This window comes from Denticeps clupeoides, chromosome 8 (genome assembly GCF_900700375.1).
Source record: "Denticeps clupeoides chromosome 8, fDenClu1.1, whole genome shotgun sequence".
NCBI lineage: Eukaryota > Metazoa > Chordata > Actinopteri > Clupeiformes > Denticipitidae > Denticeps > Denticeps clupeoides.
The window spans coordinates 1,958,669-1,978,013 of record NC_041714.1 but is presented as its reverse complement, the minus strand read 5'-3'; the positions used below and the strand labels follow the sequence as shown (position 1 = coordinate 1,978,013).

Genomic DNA, 19,345 nt, shown 5'->3' with positions numbered 1-19,345 from the left:
GACTAAAGGAAGAGAGGAAAAACAAAAGGATATGTGCAGGAATGAGAAATGGACAGAGAGGGAGAGAGCTGGTATAACCGACACCCTTCTGTGATTGTAATTATGAAGCTCTGTCAGAGGTGGCCACGTTGGGAGGAAGGGTTGGGGCAGGGGGGCGAGGCGGGGGGTGGCGAGGTGGAAAGGGCAAGTTCTCAAGCTGAGACGCCATCTGGGCACCGCTCCCGTCAGCATGATAATATCTCTCTCCTCTTCCAAACGCGCCGCTACCCACACGGACAAAACAGGGACCAAATTACAGTCCACACACTGCGGATGGGAATTTTCTGTAAAGTGTTGAACTATTATGGACAGGTGCTGCAAAGTCAACGTGAAATGTTACTTCTGCTGATGTAGACTCTGCTGCTAAAAGAAAACTCGCAGCAACGACTAAACGGTTAATCAATCAAAGTAGGATTCTGTCAATTAACACAAATACTCCACTAAACACACAGCCCAGCCACTGGGGACGCATGTGACAGTCTATTTCTTGGTGCCAGTCCCAAGCATGGGCAAATGGGGAGGTTGCGTCAGGAAGGACGTCAGGCGTAAAACTTCGGCCAAATGAATTATGTGGACAACCAGACCGGTTTACACAATGTAGCAACCGCTAACGAGAGCAGGCAAAGGGACACGACTCCATTAAACAGACGTTCTTTTTATTATTAAACATGTCTGGAATTCTCTACATTTACTGCAACTACCAACCAATCAGAATAGAGCTTTCACCCAGATCATAGTTTAAGGTTTCATTTTACGTCAGATATATCAATTGCAGAAATGTAAGTAACCAGACCAGAGCTTAACAGCCTTGTCAAAAGCATGTAATTACATGGTACAACGTATGTTATAAATGTATTATAAGGTCAGAGAGAAATGCAGATGCGGCCTGGCGGTCAGAGATTTTTCCGGTAACTACAGACCCCGGGTAATGAAGGTTAACTGCTGCAGTGGTCAGCGGGAGGGCAGGGAGTGCTGTTAAATGGTACAGACAGGGTGAGGTAATGAAGTAACATCCCCACACTCCATTACACCCACTCAGACGTGACACGCCTGCCAACAACAAGCCTATCGGGCGCTGCGCTCAAGGCCGGGGATCAAGGAGGGGTTGGTCATAGTGATGTCTCTGGGTGGCTACCAGTTCTTTTCCCTCTGTCCATTTGATAAATTCCTTTTGGAATAAATTAATTTAATAAATTCACAAAAGGAAATAGACAGTGAGTCCTATGATTTGTCAAATAAATCTAATAATTTTTTGTGGTTTTATAAGTATGTAAAGTTTTACAAAGTGGGTATCAAACCTGCCCATTAACCAGAAGAGCACAAAGACCCAGGTACAAACTCCACTTAGTGCCATTGTGTCCCTGAGCAAGACCCTTAACCCATAAGTGTCCCCATGGGGACTGTCCCTGTAACTACTGATTGTAAGCGCTCTGAATAAGGGAGTCTACCAAAAGCCATAAATGTAAATTAGATTTTATATTAATCTAATGCATATCTCCTGGACTCTCTCAGAGCACAAAAATTTGCCACTAATTCTAAACAAGGAAGAAACAACGTCCCTCCACTACTACCCAGCAATAAACAGCATTCACCAACAAACTGCATCAGGGGACTAGTCACCTTTGTCTGCATCAGGCCACACCCATACACATGTGACCAGGAGGAGCAGCCAAAGATTTCCCATCAGGAAAATGAAAGCGGTGGGCGGAGGAGGGGGCTGGATGGATGAGGTTGGAACTCTGGCATCAGCCCACTTCAATTAGCCGAGAGTGCTGGAGTGCAGAGGCAACGGCGTTCCGAAATGCGTATGGCCCCGCCCACCGCAGATGCGGCAAACTGAGCCGAACAACGGGCCTCATCACCCGCCATGCGGCATAATCAGACAGGACAGGACACATCAACACACACACACACACACTGACAAATGGAAACAGGCAATGATGCATGCATCAACAGACATACACATGAGCCCACCGGTCCCCTAAACACACACTCACACTTGGGCCGAGGCATGTCCTCGTAAATCTAAATGTGTTCAGATGTGTGGGACCAAACACACACTCTGTGTGCACACCTGACCTATTTAAAATATAATAACCTATTCAAAGTGCAAGGCAGCATTTTGAAGTGAAACTGAAAGCAAGCAGGATTCTTTAAGGCAAAGCTGCGTATGAGTCTGAATATTTGTGGTAATGCGAGAAATGTTATCACTGCTGGTGTGAGTGAGTGTGTGTGATCTGCCGGAGGTGCTGCTGACTCCAAAAAAGAGGAATAAAACGCGCACCAGGAAGAGGATTCTGCTGGGCTCTGTGCTGAGAACAGCATATGGGCTGCTCTGTTACACACACACACACACACACACACACACAGACCTGCGGCACCACAATCCACATGCAATGCCTCACACACTTGCTACAAGGCATTTCCAATATAACATAAAGTGTTCTGACTTGCATTACATATGTATACACCATCGAATTACCACATATAATAACTTCATGATGTTTCTGGCTGATTCCTGTAGTTTATTTCCCGTAGACAGGGTGGTTAATGCACGTAGTGCTGCTAAATTAGCTATTCATAATTCAGGCCATTTGCACCAATCCACACATTATGCACTAGAGCCCTTTCAATGATTATTCAAACCCTGGAAAATCAATCAGTATCAAATAAGATGAATTCAAGTGGGCTGCACAGTATAATTTATTAATAATTACTTACATTAACTCTGAGTAACCCTGAAGTAGCATAAAATCCTGACTCCATTTGAGACAATATCTCCAACATATTAATGTCTGTATGTAACGCGTTTGCTTCACGGCAGCAGTGTAGGATCAGGTGATGTGCACGTTCTTCAGTAATATGATCTGTGACGGCCCCGGCGATCACAAGACAACGCACTGAGGAGTTAATGGTTTAATCCCTGAAAATGAGGAGCTGTGTAAATCACATGCTTCCAGACATGGAGGATCGCATTTACGCTTTCAAACCAGCCAACATCTCAAAGTCCCCGTCTGAAAAACAGCAGCCGTCTTTGTATGTGGGTTATGAAGCTTCAAGGTCATACTTGTTTTGGGCCATGTGCTTTACCACGGTGTCTTACCCAAAAACACACCCCAGTTAGCCATCTACACTAATAAAGCATAAGAAACTCAACCTCTGCTGGAATGTTGGTTCAGTTTGGCATTGGCATTGCATAAAGGACACCCAGCCCTCCTCAAACAGAGGGTCAAGATTCAATTATGACAAAATGACCACCCAGCAAATCAATGTAATCTTCTGAAAAGGCTTGGAGGTTGTTATTTGTATTCTGCAGATGAAACTGAAATGATGGTGCATTAGTGCAGGGCTTCTCTTCAGCCGTCATAGAGATCAGCTTTGGTCTTCAGCCCAGAACACTTGAGAAGCATTTAGAAGAAGGACGGGATTCGATTAAATGTCTTTCCCTGCACCTTGAACTTAGCTGCCACTAGAGGTAAACGGGGACAGCAATGTCCAGGGATGTGGTCCAGCGTGGCTTTTGTCTTTCAGAGACAAGAAGGTGCATGCAGAGATCACAAAGCAACAAAACGTTGTGTATTAGCACCTCTTGCACAACAGCATCACGACACCTACGGAGAGACGTCCAGCCTCAACCATTTCACATAACGCAGGCCTATGCCTTAACAAAAAAAAACGAAATAACGTGCATTAAAATGGGCAGGAGCATCATGTCGAATGAGACTTTGAACTGTAACCCAGAACTGGGAAAACACGTAGACAGTGAATGAACCGCTCTCCTCTGAGGAAGGACGTTACAATATCACTGACCCCGCCGCTTCCCTCTACGATACAGGCGCCTTTTCATGTATGGGAGAATGTAGTTAACTTATATAATTACTTATATAAAACTGTTATGTTGTTACTTCCTGTTTAATTTCATCAGCATTATTATCATCATCATCATCATCTGTGAACCCTCCAAAAACATAAAGCAAAACCTCTTTATTTATTTATGACACAAAACCATGTCTGTTCCTGCTTCAGACCTGTCGATCAGAGCCATGCCCACGGCCACGTGACACGATGACTGAGCATGCATTTTATTAACTGGCTGCTTGAGAGTAAATGCAGTTTTGAGATCATAAAAATGGATTATTCAGATGGAGGCTATTAGCTCGAAATTCCGCTCACATGATTTACTCTGAGAACATGTCTGAAGCAATTCATAGCTCTGGCCACTTTCGTACGGCTTTCATTTTCCCACAAGTCTGTGCGCCTTTACACTCTGCAAGGTTAGTGTGCTAGTGTTAGGACTTACTCAGCACTCTGGACGCCACTGTCTCAATTACAGAGAGTGCTTTTAAAATGAGAGATGAGAATGCATTATGAGAGCAGACACTGATGTATTCGCTATTAATGATGGGCCCACAGGAAACGAGGCATAATAATAGCCAATCGGTGAGTCGCGAGGGCTTCCGTCGTTTATTTACTCTGCTGTAAGGACAATTTGACCTGTTCACCTGCTCACCTCATATCGTTTCAGCATATGACCGCGTAAACTGGCTGTTCTTGCTTGCGATTCCGAAAGTGGGGGCACGGCCCCTAGGGGCGGCACAGGGCTATTTTAGGCAGGGAGTGTGGAAATGTGTGAAAAGCAATGGATGCTTTTACAGTAGGCAGCCAGGAAGCTTCTTTTTGCTGTGTATTTCCATTGTGGAGCCAATCAGCCCTTTTAACCAATCAGAACATTTCAAATAAATTCCGGTGGCACTTGGAAGCAAAAGAATTGTAAATGTGTGCCGAAGTGGGTGATGGAGCGTGGAAACGCTGCTAAGAAACCACTATGCAATGAAGGCCCTGCTGAATCTGCATTAGTGGTGTTATGGGTAGAGACATGGCCAGAGACGTGGCCTGTGTCCCTCCAGGAGCTGCGGGCCTGAATCTCTCACACATCTGGAGGCCTTGGCTTGACTGTTCGGATATTGATGTATGGCTTTTTTTCTACCTTTCCCTCTCCAAGTCTCTGCAGTGCGCCGCCGAGTTTTTCCGGGTGACCAGCAATCGCTGTAAACATCCTGCTCGGCAAACCGCCGGCTCTGGTGGCGGAGAATGCAGTAATTGAACCTGCATGCTTATTGATTTTTTTCCGGTTATATCAGAGAGTGCATCAGGTGAGTGTTTGGCCAACTGACTTCTAGCAGCCCCGCCCCGCCCTCACCCTCCCTTCTTACCGGCCCTGCGAGAGAAGACTTTAGAATACGAGTGCAGTTTTACCCGCCTGAAGAGGATCTCTGGGAGCCTTTCACGACTCCATTTCATTGGAGCTTCCACTGAATCCAGGGCTGAACATCACTTCTGTCGGGCTACAGCCCAGACCCCTCCGTCGGATTTAATGTCACGGCCAACTGCATTCAGCATAATGTCATAATTCATGAAGCCAACTTCATTAACATTTAACTGAAAAACAAATGTGGGTCGATGATTAAGTGATTTCTATTCACCTGATATATAATATTTAAAGCAGCACAATGTACTTTAAAATGTCATCTTTAGTAGTGAATTAGACACTGGCCTGGGGGCAATTACTTACGTAATGACTGCAACAACACACAAAGGACACAGAACAACACAGAACAATATAAAAAAAAAATATGTCTGAATAATATCTGTAGAATTGCACGTGGTAAGAACATTGCACATAGAAGACTGTTGCATAGTTTTTCACACAATGATAGTTTTAACCTGAAACAAATAAATATACAGTAGATGCAGCGGACTATTGCATAGATTATTGTGTGGGTGTGGGACTAAGGCAGAGGCGCTCAGTGATGCGCTTGAAGCTGGTCACTCTGTGGAGTAGGTGATCTACATCGTCCATGATGGACTGAAGTCTGCATGGTGTTCTCCTTTCCTCACCAACCACAGAACCAGCTTTCCTGATAAGATCGTCAAGTCTCTATAAAGACCAGAAAGTCCCAGGTACAAACCCCACTTTTTACTATTGTGTCCCTGAGCAAGGCACTTATCCCTGAATGTCTCCAGGGGGACTGTCCCTACTGACTGTAAGGCACTCTGGAAAAGTGTGTCTGATCAATGCCGTAAACGTAAATGGTGTCTTCTATGAACAAAACATTTAGGCTGTAAATCAGAAAATGAACTATGGAAGATATGCAATATTCAGTCATTTAGTTCTGCTTCTCATTGTTACTGTTGGCTGACTTCATTGTCTTTAAAACCAGCTTGGATGCAGAATTCTACTTCTGTCTCATCCAAAGCAATTCTCTTTCTTCCTTTCTTAAACTGTGACAGCTCTCTCAGAGTCCCATGGTGCAGTGACTGAGGGTAAATGGATGATCGGTTTTATGATCTTTATTCCCAAAATGTGCCTGAACTGCCACCATACTTGATGATGACTGTTGTGTTATTCAAAATGAGATCATGACAGCCTTGGATGTGCGTATGATGTATGAAATACATGAAACAGTGTCATTATAACTTGGTTTTTGGTCCTTTGCCTCTGGTTGCAACCGAACAGCAAGTACTGCAGCCTCGTGACACGCGCGTTTGAATACACAAAATACCTTTGATGAAAATAACCGCTAGGGAGATAACGGTGCGCACATCAATCTCCAGAGTCAAACCAAGGCGTCAGCCACGACATCCGTAATTAGTCGGAGTCTTCAGCAAACGTGCAGGGGTTAAACAAGGTTTCCACCGGCGCTGGCACGCGAGGCTTGTGACAGAGTGGCGGCTCACGGCAATTTCGGCTGGAATGACAATAATAAGTGCATGTGGAAAACATCGGAGTTAAACACTCTGCTTCTTTCCACATGATTTGTGGGGCCGTGCCTCCCTCCCCTCAAAAAAAAAAAAGGAGGAGCACAGAAAGGAGGGAACAGAAAAAACAGAGGGGACGTGGTCCAAGTTAATTCTGTATGAATTGACTTTGACCCCCCCAATGCAGTGTCTCTGAATTAATTAATTACTCCAATTAAGTGATGAATAAGGCCACTTAGGGTAATTGTTTGAGGAGCTGAAAGCCTCCTCGTCATTCCTGTGGGATCTGAGGGGAAAAGGACAGAGCGCAAAGCTAAACTTTATTTAGCCGTTTTAGTGAACAAAGTCCTTGAAACGTTGTCCCCGTGCGTGATTACCATCGCCTGACCAGGCGCGCCGGATAACCGGGCCTCATTACGATGTTAATACACCCCTGCCGACATTACGGGCCGAGCGGCTTGTTATCAACAACTGTGTGGAGGAGAATTAGAGGATTGCCTTTAATTGTCAATGTCAACCATGTTCTAGAAAATAATGACACTCTTTAGTAGCAGAAAATTCTTTTTTTTTTTTTTTTTGCCTTTGACATCAGTATGTGATGGTGACAATCAAAATTGTGTGTGGTTAAAGCCACTCTGCTTCTTTCGTTCAGATCGTGCTACATATTTGGTGTGTAGATTATGGTCATGAGTCAAGAAACCAACTTCACAAAGATTTCTTTTCAAAGAAAAAATGGTAATGCGTAAAAACCAAATGTCCAAAACTCAAACTACAATAAGAAAAAAAAAAAGATCCAGAGTCAAATTTCTGTATTGTATTAAAGTGTACCATCATAAAGGTTGTTTAAATGCCTCACCAAGGGGCATTCATTCTTTCAACGGTTATATACAAATGTAAAAAAAGAAAAAATTATCAGCAGAAGCTTGAAGATATTGCGACTGCACAGTGCGTAAACCTGTAAAAATGTGTAACCCTGTTGGGTAATGCGTAGATGAAAGCATGCTTCCCTACGGAGCGGTTTCAAAAGGCTGCCTTTCCCCTTGAAGAAGGAACGGGAGAAAGTGTTTTGTGGTGATATGACTGCAGTCTTCCTAAATAACAAACCTCCATTGTTTCATGTCTGGATTATCAGTGTTGCATTCACAAGAAACACAAACCGCCACAGACCAAAGATAAATTATATCCGACTCGAACAGAACTTCACGAGACAAAAGTATGAAAACGCACCTACAGCCGTTTCCATACGAACCTGACAGAGAACATTCCGTATAATCAATTACACCGGCAACTGACTAATGCACTCGGGGAACTGGGGCAACGGCATTGCACCGACGTGAGAGATCTGGAATATCCGGGATATTAAAATACCTGCAACATTAAAGTGGGCGATGATATGAATGGTAGGTCAAAGTTGGAATTTGTAAAACTTTTACCGCTGCGCGTAGTGATGTATAATCAATAAAATCAAACTGCCCCTTCAAAACACACGTGAAGTGGGAATGGGCGAAAAAGCTGACCTTATCAGTGTCGGAGTGTCCAAACTGGTAGTTTAGAAAAAAATATTTTTGTGTGCCGCCTTGAGCCACCTTTTTTTTTTTTTTTTTTTTTTTTTACAAAGAAGCGCAAATCTTACAGCGAGTGCAGCACGCATTCATTCTGAAAGCAGCTTTAGATTTCGCTCCAATGAGCAGAAAAGCTGCTGGTCTTCTGTCTGCCATGGACGTTTGAAACAGGCATTTTCTGGCAGTTGTGGTGTCAAAGGTAGCGCGGACTGAACGGTGACAGTTTTTCTGCTCATTGGAGCAAATCAAAGCGTCCACACGGGTGACCGAGACCTTAACTCTTGTATTTTTAACATCATGTGAATTAATGTAGAAAATTCATGAGATGCATTGTGACGCATCGATATTGAGGCATTGATAATCATAACCGAATCGAATTGTGTGACCAGTGAAGCTTCACACCTCTAATTAATAGTCATAATACAGGGGCAGTGATGGACTAGCAGTTAAGGAAGTGGCCCCGTAATCAGAAGGTGGTCGGTTCGAATCCCGATCTGAGTAAAGCACCGTCCCCACACACTGCTCCCCGAGCGCATGTCATGGCTGCCCAATGCTCACCAAGGGTGATGTAGGGTTAAAAGCAGAGGACACATTTCGTTATGTGCACCGTGGGCTGTGCTGCAGTGTTTCACAATGACAATCACTTCACTTAATTATATTTTGTCGATAGTCTAGAGAGCCCTACAGTGTGCAGGTCTGGTCACGTAAACCTTTGTTGACATAGGGTGGTAGTAGCCTAGTGGGTAATACACTCGCCTAAGAACCAGAAGACCCAGGTTCAAATCCCGCTTACTACCATTGTGTCCCTGAGCAAGACACTTAACCCTAAGTTGCTCCAGGGGGACTGTCCCTGTAACTACTGATTGTAAGTTGCTCTGGATAAGGGCGTCTGATAAATTCTGTAAATGTAAATGTAAATAATGCAGTTATGGAATATATTCATATACTTAATGTCATTTTGTAAATTATGTAAATTATGACTGCACAAATCTGAATTTAAAAGAAAAAGCCCGATTACATCCATCCTGGTTTTAAGACCGAGAAACAGAACTTCAGGGTTGCAGCATCCTGACTCCTCTGGCATCCTGATTAAATTCATCACCTTTATTACTGGCAGAAGTGCTCTGGCAGCACGGATGGCTGCTCTTACTACCAACTGCACGCATTCATCTGCACTAAAGGGGGCTACGGTCTTGTGCGTTGATCTGTGCGCGCCTTCGTCTGGCCTCCTTTGGCTCTAGGCCACCGCCTAGACACATCAGTCAGCGGAGACAGGCCAGGGTCACGGCACACACAAGCCACACAAGGCCACCCAGCTAATGTCCTCATAGATGGTGACAGTGAACTGAATGGTCCTCAATGATGAAATGGAATGCCTGCAGTGTTTCATTTTACTATAAAACAACGTTATCTACACATATTGATAAAAAGTGCATTTTAAGTACTTCTCATGGTGGCTCTGTATGGTAGCATGTCACATTGTGTGTTCTGTCATAAATAATAACTTATCAAAGACAGTGTCAAACGCACTTGACACTTTCCCTCTCACTTGCCCTAGCACCCATATGGCTTTACAGGTTATAACACACACACATGCACAGTGCAGTCAGCTGGTGTGTGTGGATGATGCTGGTGACTCTAAAGCCCCATTCATCTCTTTATGGGTCGACGGGGTGTGAACATTGTAGCAGTCCAACACAAGCTGTGACTGATACTTTATCCTCCTCCATCCCTCCTCAGATGGGATAATGCTGAAGTCGGCAGAAGAGTTTGATTTAACATTGCACTGGCAGACACACACACACACACACCGACGCACAGTACAGAGATGGAAACGGAGATTCAGCCGTCTGGTAGATTAAGCTCATTCACAAGCCCATTGCAACACAGTGATGGCTGCAGAGTCCTCTTATTGTCTGTTTGCACAGAGAGTCGGGCTTCAGCTTGGACAGATTGGTTCAGGCTCTCTTGTTTGTTGTCGCTGGGACTGGATCAATTGGAAAAAAATGCCTCCAGTGTTGAAAAGTCAGAGAAATACACACTTTTCAACACAAACCTGACACCAAGGCAGCGTGGCACAACCTCCACTCTGGCTCTGTCTGCTATCTCCGCAGTGGATCGGAGGTCAGCGCCCAGCCTTCCGCAGGCTAAAGTGGAAATAAAACCAATGTCTCAATCCAGGCTGTCATACTAACAAAAGCCTGGCCTGTCACAACCCCGAGCTCGGGTCCAAAGTGGAAAATGTCTTCCAGCCTGAAACAAGCAATTATCAGCATGTACGCCAGTTCTCTCACACACACACACACACACACAGCGTCGCTGTGAAAAGGGGTTTAGAAAGTCTCTTGACAGACGCATGCTAATTAGCTGCCACTCAACACAAGAGCCCACACACTAAGCTGTGCTACTGGCAGCCTATTCGCGGCACGAGATTGAAAAAGGTTCATATGTGTTTAAATATGGAGTAGAATGAGCCACTGTGCACTGTGCATTGTGAGTCGCAGCAACACCGTTACTCAGTTCCGTGGATCAGACTGAAAGAAGAAGTCTCGCTCTAGACTTCTTTCTCAGCAGCGCTTGAATGGAAACCCTGTCTCGGCAAAGAACGCCGCAAAATCTTCATCGCCCTCCGAGTTTCAACCATGATGTCGCGTTGCTCTTGCCTGAATCTGCGCTTTTCAGGACAGTCTGACACTAAACAGTGAGCTTGATATAAAAGCCGAATCAAAAACATGAAAAACCCAGAGACAAAATAACCCTGCAAGTTTACAATATGCCAGAGAACACTGAAACAATCACAAAAATATCTGTAGCACAATGAAAAGCAGAGAACATTCTACTTTACAAAATGCACAATGCAAAATAAGATCATTCATCAAGCAGGGAAACTAGATTCATGCTCCACTGAAACGTATAATAAATTACAGGCCTGTACTATGACAAATATTCGATTTTTATGAGTGCTTTTTGAAAGTAGATGATAAAATATTCAGTTTTGCATCTTAAATTCTCATAATCCTGCCATGAGCAGTTACGTATTATTATATCACATATATAAAGCAAGCATCTAATACATGAATTTCACTTGAATTGTACCAGAGAGAAGGAAAAGAACTTAATTTAAAAAACAGGAAACCCAACTTGCATATTAAAGTCCAGCATTTTTTTCATAGAAGCAATATTAATGTTTCTGGAGTATGAACACTGTATGACAACCCAGACAATATAAACTGCAGAGATCATGGTACAGGAATCTAGAGATGATTCATGCGCCAAAAGCAGAAAGTCATGAACATGTGTGTCTGTCATTAGCCTGTACAACTTCCGCGCTGTCTACATAGCAAACATTTCGCTATACGGTTAAGAATATGGTACTAACCAGTGGTATTTCGATGGGAAATTTGACTTTCATCAAGAAACAAACTAATCATTTGCTTGGTGGCCCGAACCTTTGTTCTGAGTGGAAGCGGCGTGAGGCCTCTGCAGGGCTGCGCGGGGTGAAAGGGCCTTTAGAAAACCCAGGCATTTTCTGCTCGAGATTCCCTTTTCAGCTCCCTCAGCCTGTGGCAGGACCGTCCCGATACAAAGCACTACCTGGAACCCACAAGCACCCCCTGGCATGAGGTGGGGGTCTTATTGTGAAAGAAAAATCTGCGCTGTCTTGCATGGGTACAAAATTGTTCTCGGGACTTAGTACACAAATCACTTTACTAATTTACTACAGTCTGTTAAGAAAAAAGTACTAGTATACGAGCTTCTAGCTAATTAGCACGGTTATCCAGTAGCAAATTCAATATATGAATCTGGTGGTGATCATTTACGACGAATCTGCTTCTGTCTTATCGGACCGTAATAATTAAAACGCGAACAGGTAGCCGGTGTTCTGCTGACATTCTACCGCGAATCCCGGACAACAAGACAAAAGGCCGTCGCGTCTGCAAGAGTCGAGTGATACACGAACCGCAGTCTAATGAACTACATAAATTTGTGTGTCGTGGCGAAACTGCGGGAGCGAAAACGCGTTGTCCTTGGAGATGGAGCCCCATTGACTCCGGTTCCCACGGGCGACCGAGGCGCAGCTTCATTAAACCCGGACTCCCGGGGCGCATTTCACCCCACTTACAACACCGGGAGTGGGCGGGGGGGTGTCTAGAAGTTCTCTTCTCAGGATATCGGGCACTGCCGCAACCAGTGAAATAAGTTATCAATCCCGAGCCTCGCGGTGACCCTTGACCTTAACGATTGAAAAGTTCAGTCGACTGGACTGGATCGCTACGCCGCATAGAAAACACGTAGCTGTGGGCTCGTCTGTTAATAAGCCCGCCACGCACGCATCCATTTCCCGTTCTTTGCGGTTGTCCAGCGCGAGTTTCGGTGCGGGGTTACCTTCGTCCAGCAGGCGCTCCAGGTGGTTGAAGATGCCGCAGAAGTTGGGCAGGCTGCTCATCAGCTTCTTGTCGTTCATCAGCTGCATCAGGTAGTCTGGGCTCGGCTTCGGCTTTTCCTTCGTTTCCATTTCCCCCACCATATTCCAAAAAACTGCAAAAAACTCACCAAAATCAAAAAATAAAAAAAATAAATACGCAGAGGTATAAATTAATAAATAAAAAATATGTTTTTAGTCACTTGGTTCCCTTGGCAGGTTCTTTTTGGTGCGATCTGCTGCTGCGCGCACCGCTTTATCTGTCGGGTCCTCGCAGGTAACAAAAGAGAAATAAAAATGGAAAAAAAGACGGGAGAGCTAAAAAAAAAAGAAGAAGAAGAAGAAGAAGTGACGACGGCGGAGAGGTAGCCACGTTCCTTCAGTCCAGTCGTAACATGTGCCCTTAATTATAATTCCACAAGTTACCGGGGAACAGTTCGCTTTTCTTTTCACTTTCGTACTTTGGATCCCCCTTCAGCCGCTCCCGCTGTCGGCGGAGCAGAGATGTCCCTGTCCTCGGTGTGCCGGCGCTCTCCGCGCTGCCGCGCTGCGTGGTGTGTGTGTGTGTGCGCGTGTGTGTGTGCGTGTGCGCGCGTGTGTGCGTGTCCGTGCGCTGGAAGCGTCTGTCCGTCTCGGTTAACGGAGCTTCTGCAGTCAGGGTCTCCGGCGGCGGCGGCGGCGGCGGCGACCGTCTAGCGCTCGGCTTCGCCTGTCACGTGACCACAGGCTGGTGGACGCGGACGCGGACGCGGGAGCGCGCTGGAGCCGAGGAGGAGGGACGTTGTGCGCTCACACGCACACGCACACACACACACGAAGATTCTAATAAACTTACTATTATTTAGCGTGCAATTAAGTTCCTTATAAAAATATATGTATATTTAGGGTTGGAGAAGAGTAGCGATAGCTGAATATAAAAAAAGTAATGTATTCAGAATACATTTAGGAAATGCATGGTTAAAACAGCTGTCCTGTATAACCATTTGTTCAATACTCTTTTTTTTAAAAAGTAGCTGCATTCTAATGTTACATCAACAGAATACTGAACATTTTATTTTTGTGTTCCAATATATCCCAATCCTGAAAACAAAGAATCATAGGCTCAAAGGCTCATGGGTCTACCTATGAAGATAATTACTCATCAAACTGATTATCAATCAAGATCCTGCTCACAGTACTGCATAATGACAAGAACAAATGCAGCTTTGCCACCGCAAACACACACTATTAGCCTGTAATAACACAATAACACAATTATAATAAGCCTAATTGTTTAAACAAGGTAGTAATTTGTGGTTTACCTCTAACATGATTCAAATGTAAATGATTGTGACAGATCTGTAATTTCGGTGCCCGTGCATATCTGTCTGAATGTGCTGCACTTGTCTTATGCGTGAAAATCAAACATTTAACTTGTTAGCCTATACAACTTGCACTTTTGAGAAGAAATACTGACAACGCTTTGGACTAAAACAAAAATGTTGCATGCATTTTAAACTAACGCAGACTCTGTGGTCTTAAATATGCCCATAAAATATCCATTCCACCATGGCATTGATTCCATTTCAACAGTGGTTCTCACTCAGAGGGGAAAAGTGTGATTGACTAAATGTCACTGAGCATCCGACGGAATGTCACTGTTAAAGAGATGGGGAAATTAGGTGTTTATTTCAGTGGCTGGTCTCCATTAAAGGCCTGTTAGGATCAAGAGCAAGAACTCGTTTAAATATCTTAACAGTGATCCTTAAGCACCCATCGCAAAGTACCGGCCACTGACAGTGTGGCATCACTGACAGTGAATCTTAATATAGTGCTGAACTGCCACAACATGTCTGCAAATTATAAAATGTGAAAGTGCCTTGTTTTGCTGCTTTTATTTTTTTAAAGCCATCATCTACCATGGGCAACTCCACTGAGCATTTTACACAAACACGTTAATTTAATCTAAAGTATGTTCTCTTCTAAGAACTGTTAATATAAATAGTTTAACTACTTTAATGGCTTTGTTGCTCTTTTTCCATACAAAGAAAGGTTTTCATGGTCAAAGCCTTTGAGATCTAAAAGAGAAACAATTACCAGCTCTGTCTGGTTAGTGTCACATCTTCCAAAAATCCATTTCACGTGAATAGGGCGCGAGCAGGAGAGGATAGCATGGCGGAATTGGGGGTGTCCTTTAAAAACAGAAGGCGAGACAAAATAACGGAAGAATGAGGGGGGCACATAGGCCTGACAGGGCGGAAACAAACGACCCACCAGAACAGGAAAGGATTGTCCCGGCCTTCCCAAGCACCTTTCATCCTTTTGTGGTGGCAGTGGCATTCTCATGCAGATCCAGTTGGATGCTGTCGAGTCTGTGCAGGACACTTCGTACCCTTCAGAAGCTTGGGGGGGGGGTCAGTGTTGTATTTATAACCCCTTGAACACCCCCACCCCCAGCATCGTCTGAAAACCCCTGGCCCCCGTTTCTCTTTCCCACTGTCCCACATGGTGACGGCGGGCTTATTTGAGAAGGGAGGAATTACATTAATGAATGCATTCCTACAGGAGCATTGCCTGAAACCCGGCAGAGAGGGGTGTCCCCCGATCCAACTGAATCTCACTCTCTGTCCCCCTTCAGTTGCCCGCTTGGACAGCACATGCAGTATGCATGGCTGAGCCCAAAAATAAAAGCAGCCTATAAAGTGATGAAACCAGATCCTGTCTGAGGGAAGGGGCACGAGGTCAAGCCCTTGCCATGGCAACGACGCCGCAATGAGAGCGTGTTATTGCTGAATGAAAGGAGATATCACTCTGTCTGTCTCAGATTCGACACTGTCAGAATGCAATTGAGTGACGAGAAAACAGCAGCTTGAACGAACCAAAGTGCGTGGAGCTATAAATGTCCCAAACACAATGAAAGAGCCTGTAAGATGGACAAAGCAGGAAAAAACAATGTCGCTTTCCTGTTCACAATTTAGCATTCTAGCAGCAGTGTATGTAACGCATACAAGTCTTGCAAAAAAGGGGAAAACAAAAAGCCACAAACCATCTCTCACTATTAAAAAACTGGTCACCAACAAAAATGTCCTTGGACCGTATTGCAAAAATGACACAAAATGTTATGTTAAATGACTGGACAACACACACAGTAGGACAACCCGGATCAACCCAGCCATACGGGCACCGGGCTTTGCATTTTGTGCTAATTTGACACGGTGTTGAGATGAAAGAGTGGGGGGAGGGCGTGGGGGAGACTCATGTTAGTTTCAGCATCAGTGGATTGGAATGCAGGCTATTTAACACAGTGGTCAGACAATACCACGGTCCTGAGGACTCCCCACCACCACCAGCACCCGTCCCACTGCAGTCTCCCCCTCACGCTGGAGCACATGGATAAACAAACAGAGAAGTAATTAACAGAAGGTTGTGAGGACAGGTCCTACCGCGAATTCACACTGAATTCGAACGGGGCCCGGGTTGGGTCCTGGGCGGAGCATGAGCGGAGTCCTGGAAACGAAAACGGTCCTTGCAGTAACTGTTATATTCATTCCTGACATCTAGGTTTGAGTTTTGTGGAAATATTACGATGCCTGCAAATGTTTATTTTTAATTATTATTTTTGTTGATATTTTTATGGAGTGTTGCTTGGAAGGTTGAACCACTCTTTCAACGTCATGATAATGAAAAATGAATTAATCTCTCCATCCCATTAATTACATCTTTTACAGAAATGAAATGATCTCACGTTCAGTCTCACGTTGCACCAGTGTTTTACCAATGAGGGGTCTCCAACTGTCTCTCACTGACTCTAAAAGCAACAAGCACAAGAAAGCTATAAAAAACATAAAAAGAGCCAAGACGGTGGGGTCCGTATTCATGTCGTGTGGGTTCTTTGTATTAAAATGGGGTTAAATAGAATCAGTTTTGAAGAATTAGTTCTGTAAAGTGTTTAAAGTTACACTGATTTGGAGTAGATCAACACAAACTCTGTTAGTTTAACACAGAGGTACAACAAGGATTCCCTAAATGATCTACAATAAAAAGCAAAAACAATATTGTAATATTTCTTCAGTCTCTATGAGCTTCTATTTTTATGTAAATTATACAAGTATGTCAGATATACTTACATCAATGATAGTCTTCTGGAAGTTTAGAGTGATATTTAAATGCAGTCATAAACACATTACAGTACATTTACCATAGTAAATCAAATATAATGTCATGAAAAGCATAGGCTTAAAATTCTGCTGTGAACACTTCTGAACACTGAGCCATGTCCCATTTTTATGTAATAAGGCAGCTTAGTCCAATCAAGCCATACCACAGGAATGCACCATCAAAAATGAATGGTATTTTTTTGAGCTCTGTCAGAAAAGAGATATAGCGAGGAAGAGAAGAGGCGCAGTGACACTTGGAATGAAGGAGTAACTACTTTGATTTCAGAAAGGTTGCAGGGCAACACCGTGTCTGTGTGAACATGATGTGGTGGATCCCCTGTGTCATAAACACAAGGCGTTTACAACAAATATAAAAAAATGTCCAAGCTCATTCATCACATGGCGTTCACAGGATTTGAAACCCTGTTGTTTATGCAGTTTTTGCATTTCAGCGTGGTATTTTTACTGCTGGAACTGGAAAAACATCAACCCAGATCCAAACCATGTTTCTAAAACCTGTACCAAGACAAACAGAAAATAAAATCCATCTTCAAACAACACAAGTGACATGTGCCCAGCATCCTGTTTGCAGATGTTTTCAATTTGATCAGTATTTATTTAATTGGAATCCCATTTCTAATGAAGAGATGCTGGTGTGTACATCTGTGCATTGTATGAGCATGTGCTAATATGTCATCTGTGCCTGTCATGTGTGTCACATTGACAGTCTGTTCCAGTGATTGTGCCTTCAGTAACAGATTTTGGGACACATTCTTGCCTTTGAGGATGAGTAGATAACGTGTTAAGAACGTGGCACATGTTGGAGTTAGGGGTGTGTGGTCATGATGTGGGACACTTGAAAAGACATTTCTTTTCATTTCTTGTTTGTGATCATCATCATCATCATCATGGGTGCAACCTTACATAGGTAAAACTGAAAATGAAACGACTGTCAATAGAGCCAGTATGGATCCTATTAACTTCTGCGTGTTGGCCCTTTGTAGTTCTTTTAATGTGCCGCTTCTTATCTCTGCTGATGGATGCATTCATAATGGATATTGATTTTCTTTTCAGAAGCCCTAAATTATGAGCTGCTGAGATTATGTCTGGCCTCTTTGGTGGTTTATGACAGCCGTGATGGTATAGACAGTGCTGCAGCGGTAAACCACGCTCCCCAAAGTATCACATGGCCACTGACATAGTGCGCCATGATCAGAGTCGAAAGGCAATATTCCTTCAGTTAAATCGTGAAGGAAAAACAGCACTGGGGCAGTTTTCAGCACCCTTCACCAATCACAATGTTCGGTGCAGACAGGAAGTCATATTTGAATTTTTCCAGAATAAAAATATTTTTTGTGACGACATAAGAGAACAAATTCCAGAGCCAACCATCTGGCCAAATTTCTAGCCATTTCTAGCCACTGCAGGACCATAGACAGGCTAGGGGAACTCATATTAATGTTAAATAATTTTCATGAAAGTGGACCTTTAATCTTCTTCTTTAATGGAAATTAATGGTAAGTCTATGTTCTGCCCTCCCCATGTTTGTTTGTATTAATTTCTAAAAAAAGAAATAAATATGCAAATATGAGGAAATACATCCTGTTTTTGATTCTTTTGCTTCTGTTAGAACATGTATAAGTGTGATTACGTGTGTGCTTCAAGTTCATGTGATGGTGACTGTGTACATGAATGAGAGGTGACGTGAGATGGGGTTTGTGTGTGGATGTGTGCAGACAGTGACTCGGTGGCTGAGGGGGGGGACACTGGAGCTGATTGTTTCAGGCAGAGGGAGGACAGTGGGCAGCACTGTGACTGGGAGAGGATGGGAGGGGTCCATCGGGACACAAAGACAATTAGCACTTCCACAGCGGAGACATCGCCACAGCGATCACTTTCAAAAATGGGTGTACAAAGGCACCAGGAGCACCACACCCACAAGAAACAGCCAAAGCTGCACTGGTGCACAGAGCAGCTCACATGCTTTCACTTCTCCTCATTGTGTTGTATAGCACGACCCCATTTTACCCCAAAAAACACAGTAAAAACACCTACAAACTCGGACCGTTCAAACAACAACATGCAAACTCACTTACACACACCCTGTGGACTGTACACAGCAGCTTTTAAACATTTCCCAACATGGACTCAAGTTCCTTCAGACATGAAAAATTCTACGGAGGGAATATTAAACACATGTTCTTAAAATGCCCAACTCTTCTGGAGGATGCAATGGTAGTTGAATAGAAGTTGAACCTGGTTGGTTACGCATCTACTTAATAGATGATGTGGCTATCCACCAGACGACCGCTCATCGCCAGGCGTTGTGGTGTGCACCGTGCCAGACCTGGTGTGGATGTGGAGCGAGGCAGGCCTGTCTGTTTGGATTGCAGCAGACTTGCTATTCATGTGCCCCAGAGCGCACG

At 44.1% G+C, this 19,345-nt stretch overlaps 1 protein-coding gene across 6 annotated transcripts in view; it reads right to left on the bottom strand.

The window, feature by feature from the left end:
- The window catches only part of qkib (QKI, KH domain containing, RNA binding b), a 58,398-nt gene extending 44,882 nt beyond the window's left edge, over window positions 1–13,516 (bottom strand). For 4 of the 6 annotated variants that reach the window (XR_003750520.1, XR_003750521.1, XM_028988907.1 and 1 more), the window contains exon 1: window positions 12,747–13,516. Coding sequence is in view for 4 of the 6 variants with exons in the window: in XM_028988907.1 (XP_028844740.1) it covers window positions 12,747–12,888 (142 nt within the window). In the remaining 2 variants the exon portion in view is untranslated. The remainder of the gene's footprint in view (window positions 1–12,746) is intronic. The other 2 variants (XM_028988908.1, XM_028988905.1) reach the window with 2 other exon arrangements.
- Between the last annotated feature and the right edge of the window lie 5,829 nt (window positions 13,517–19,345).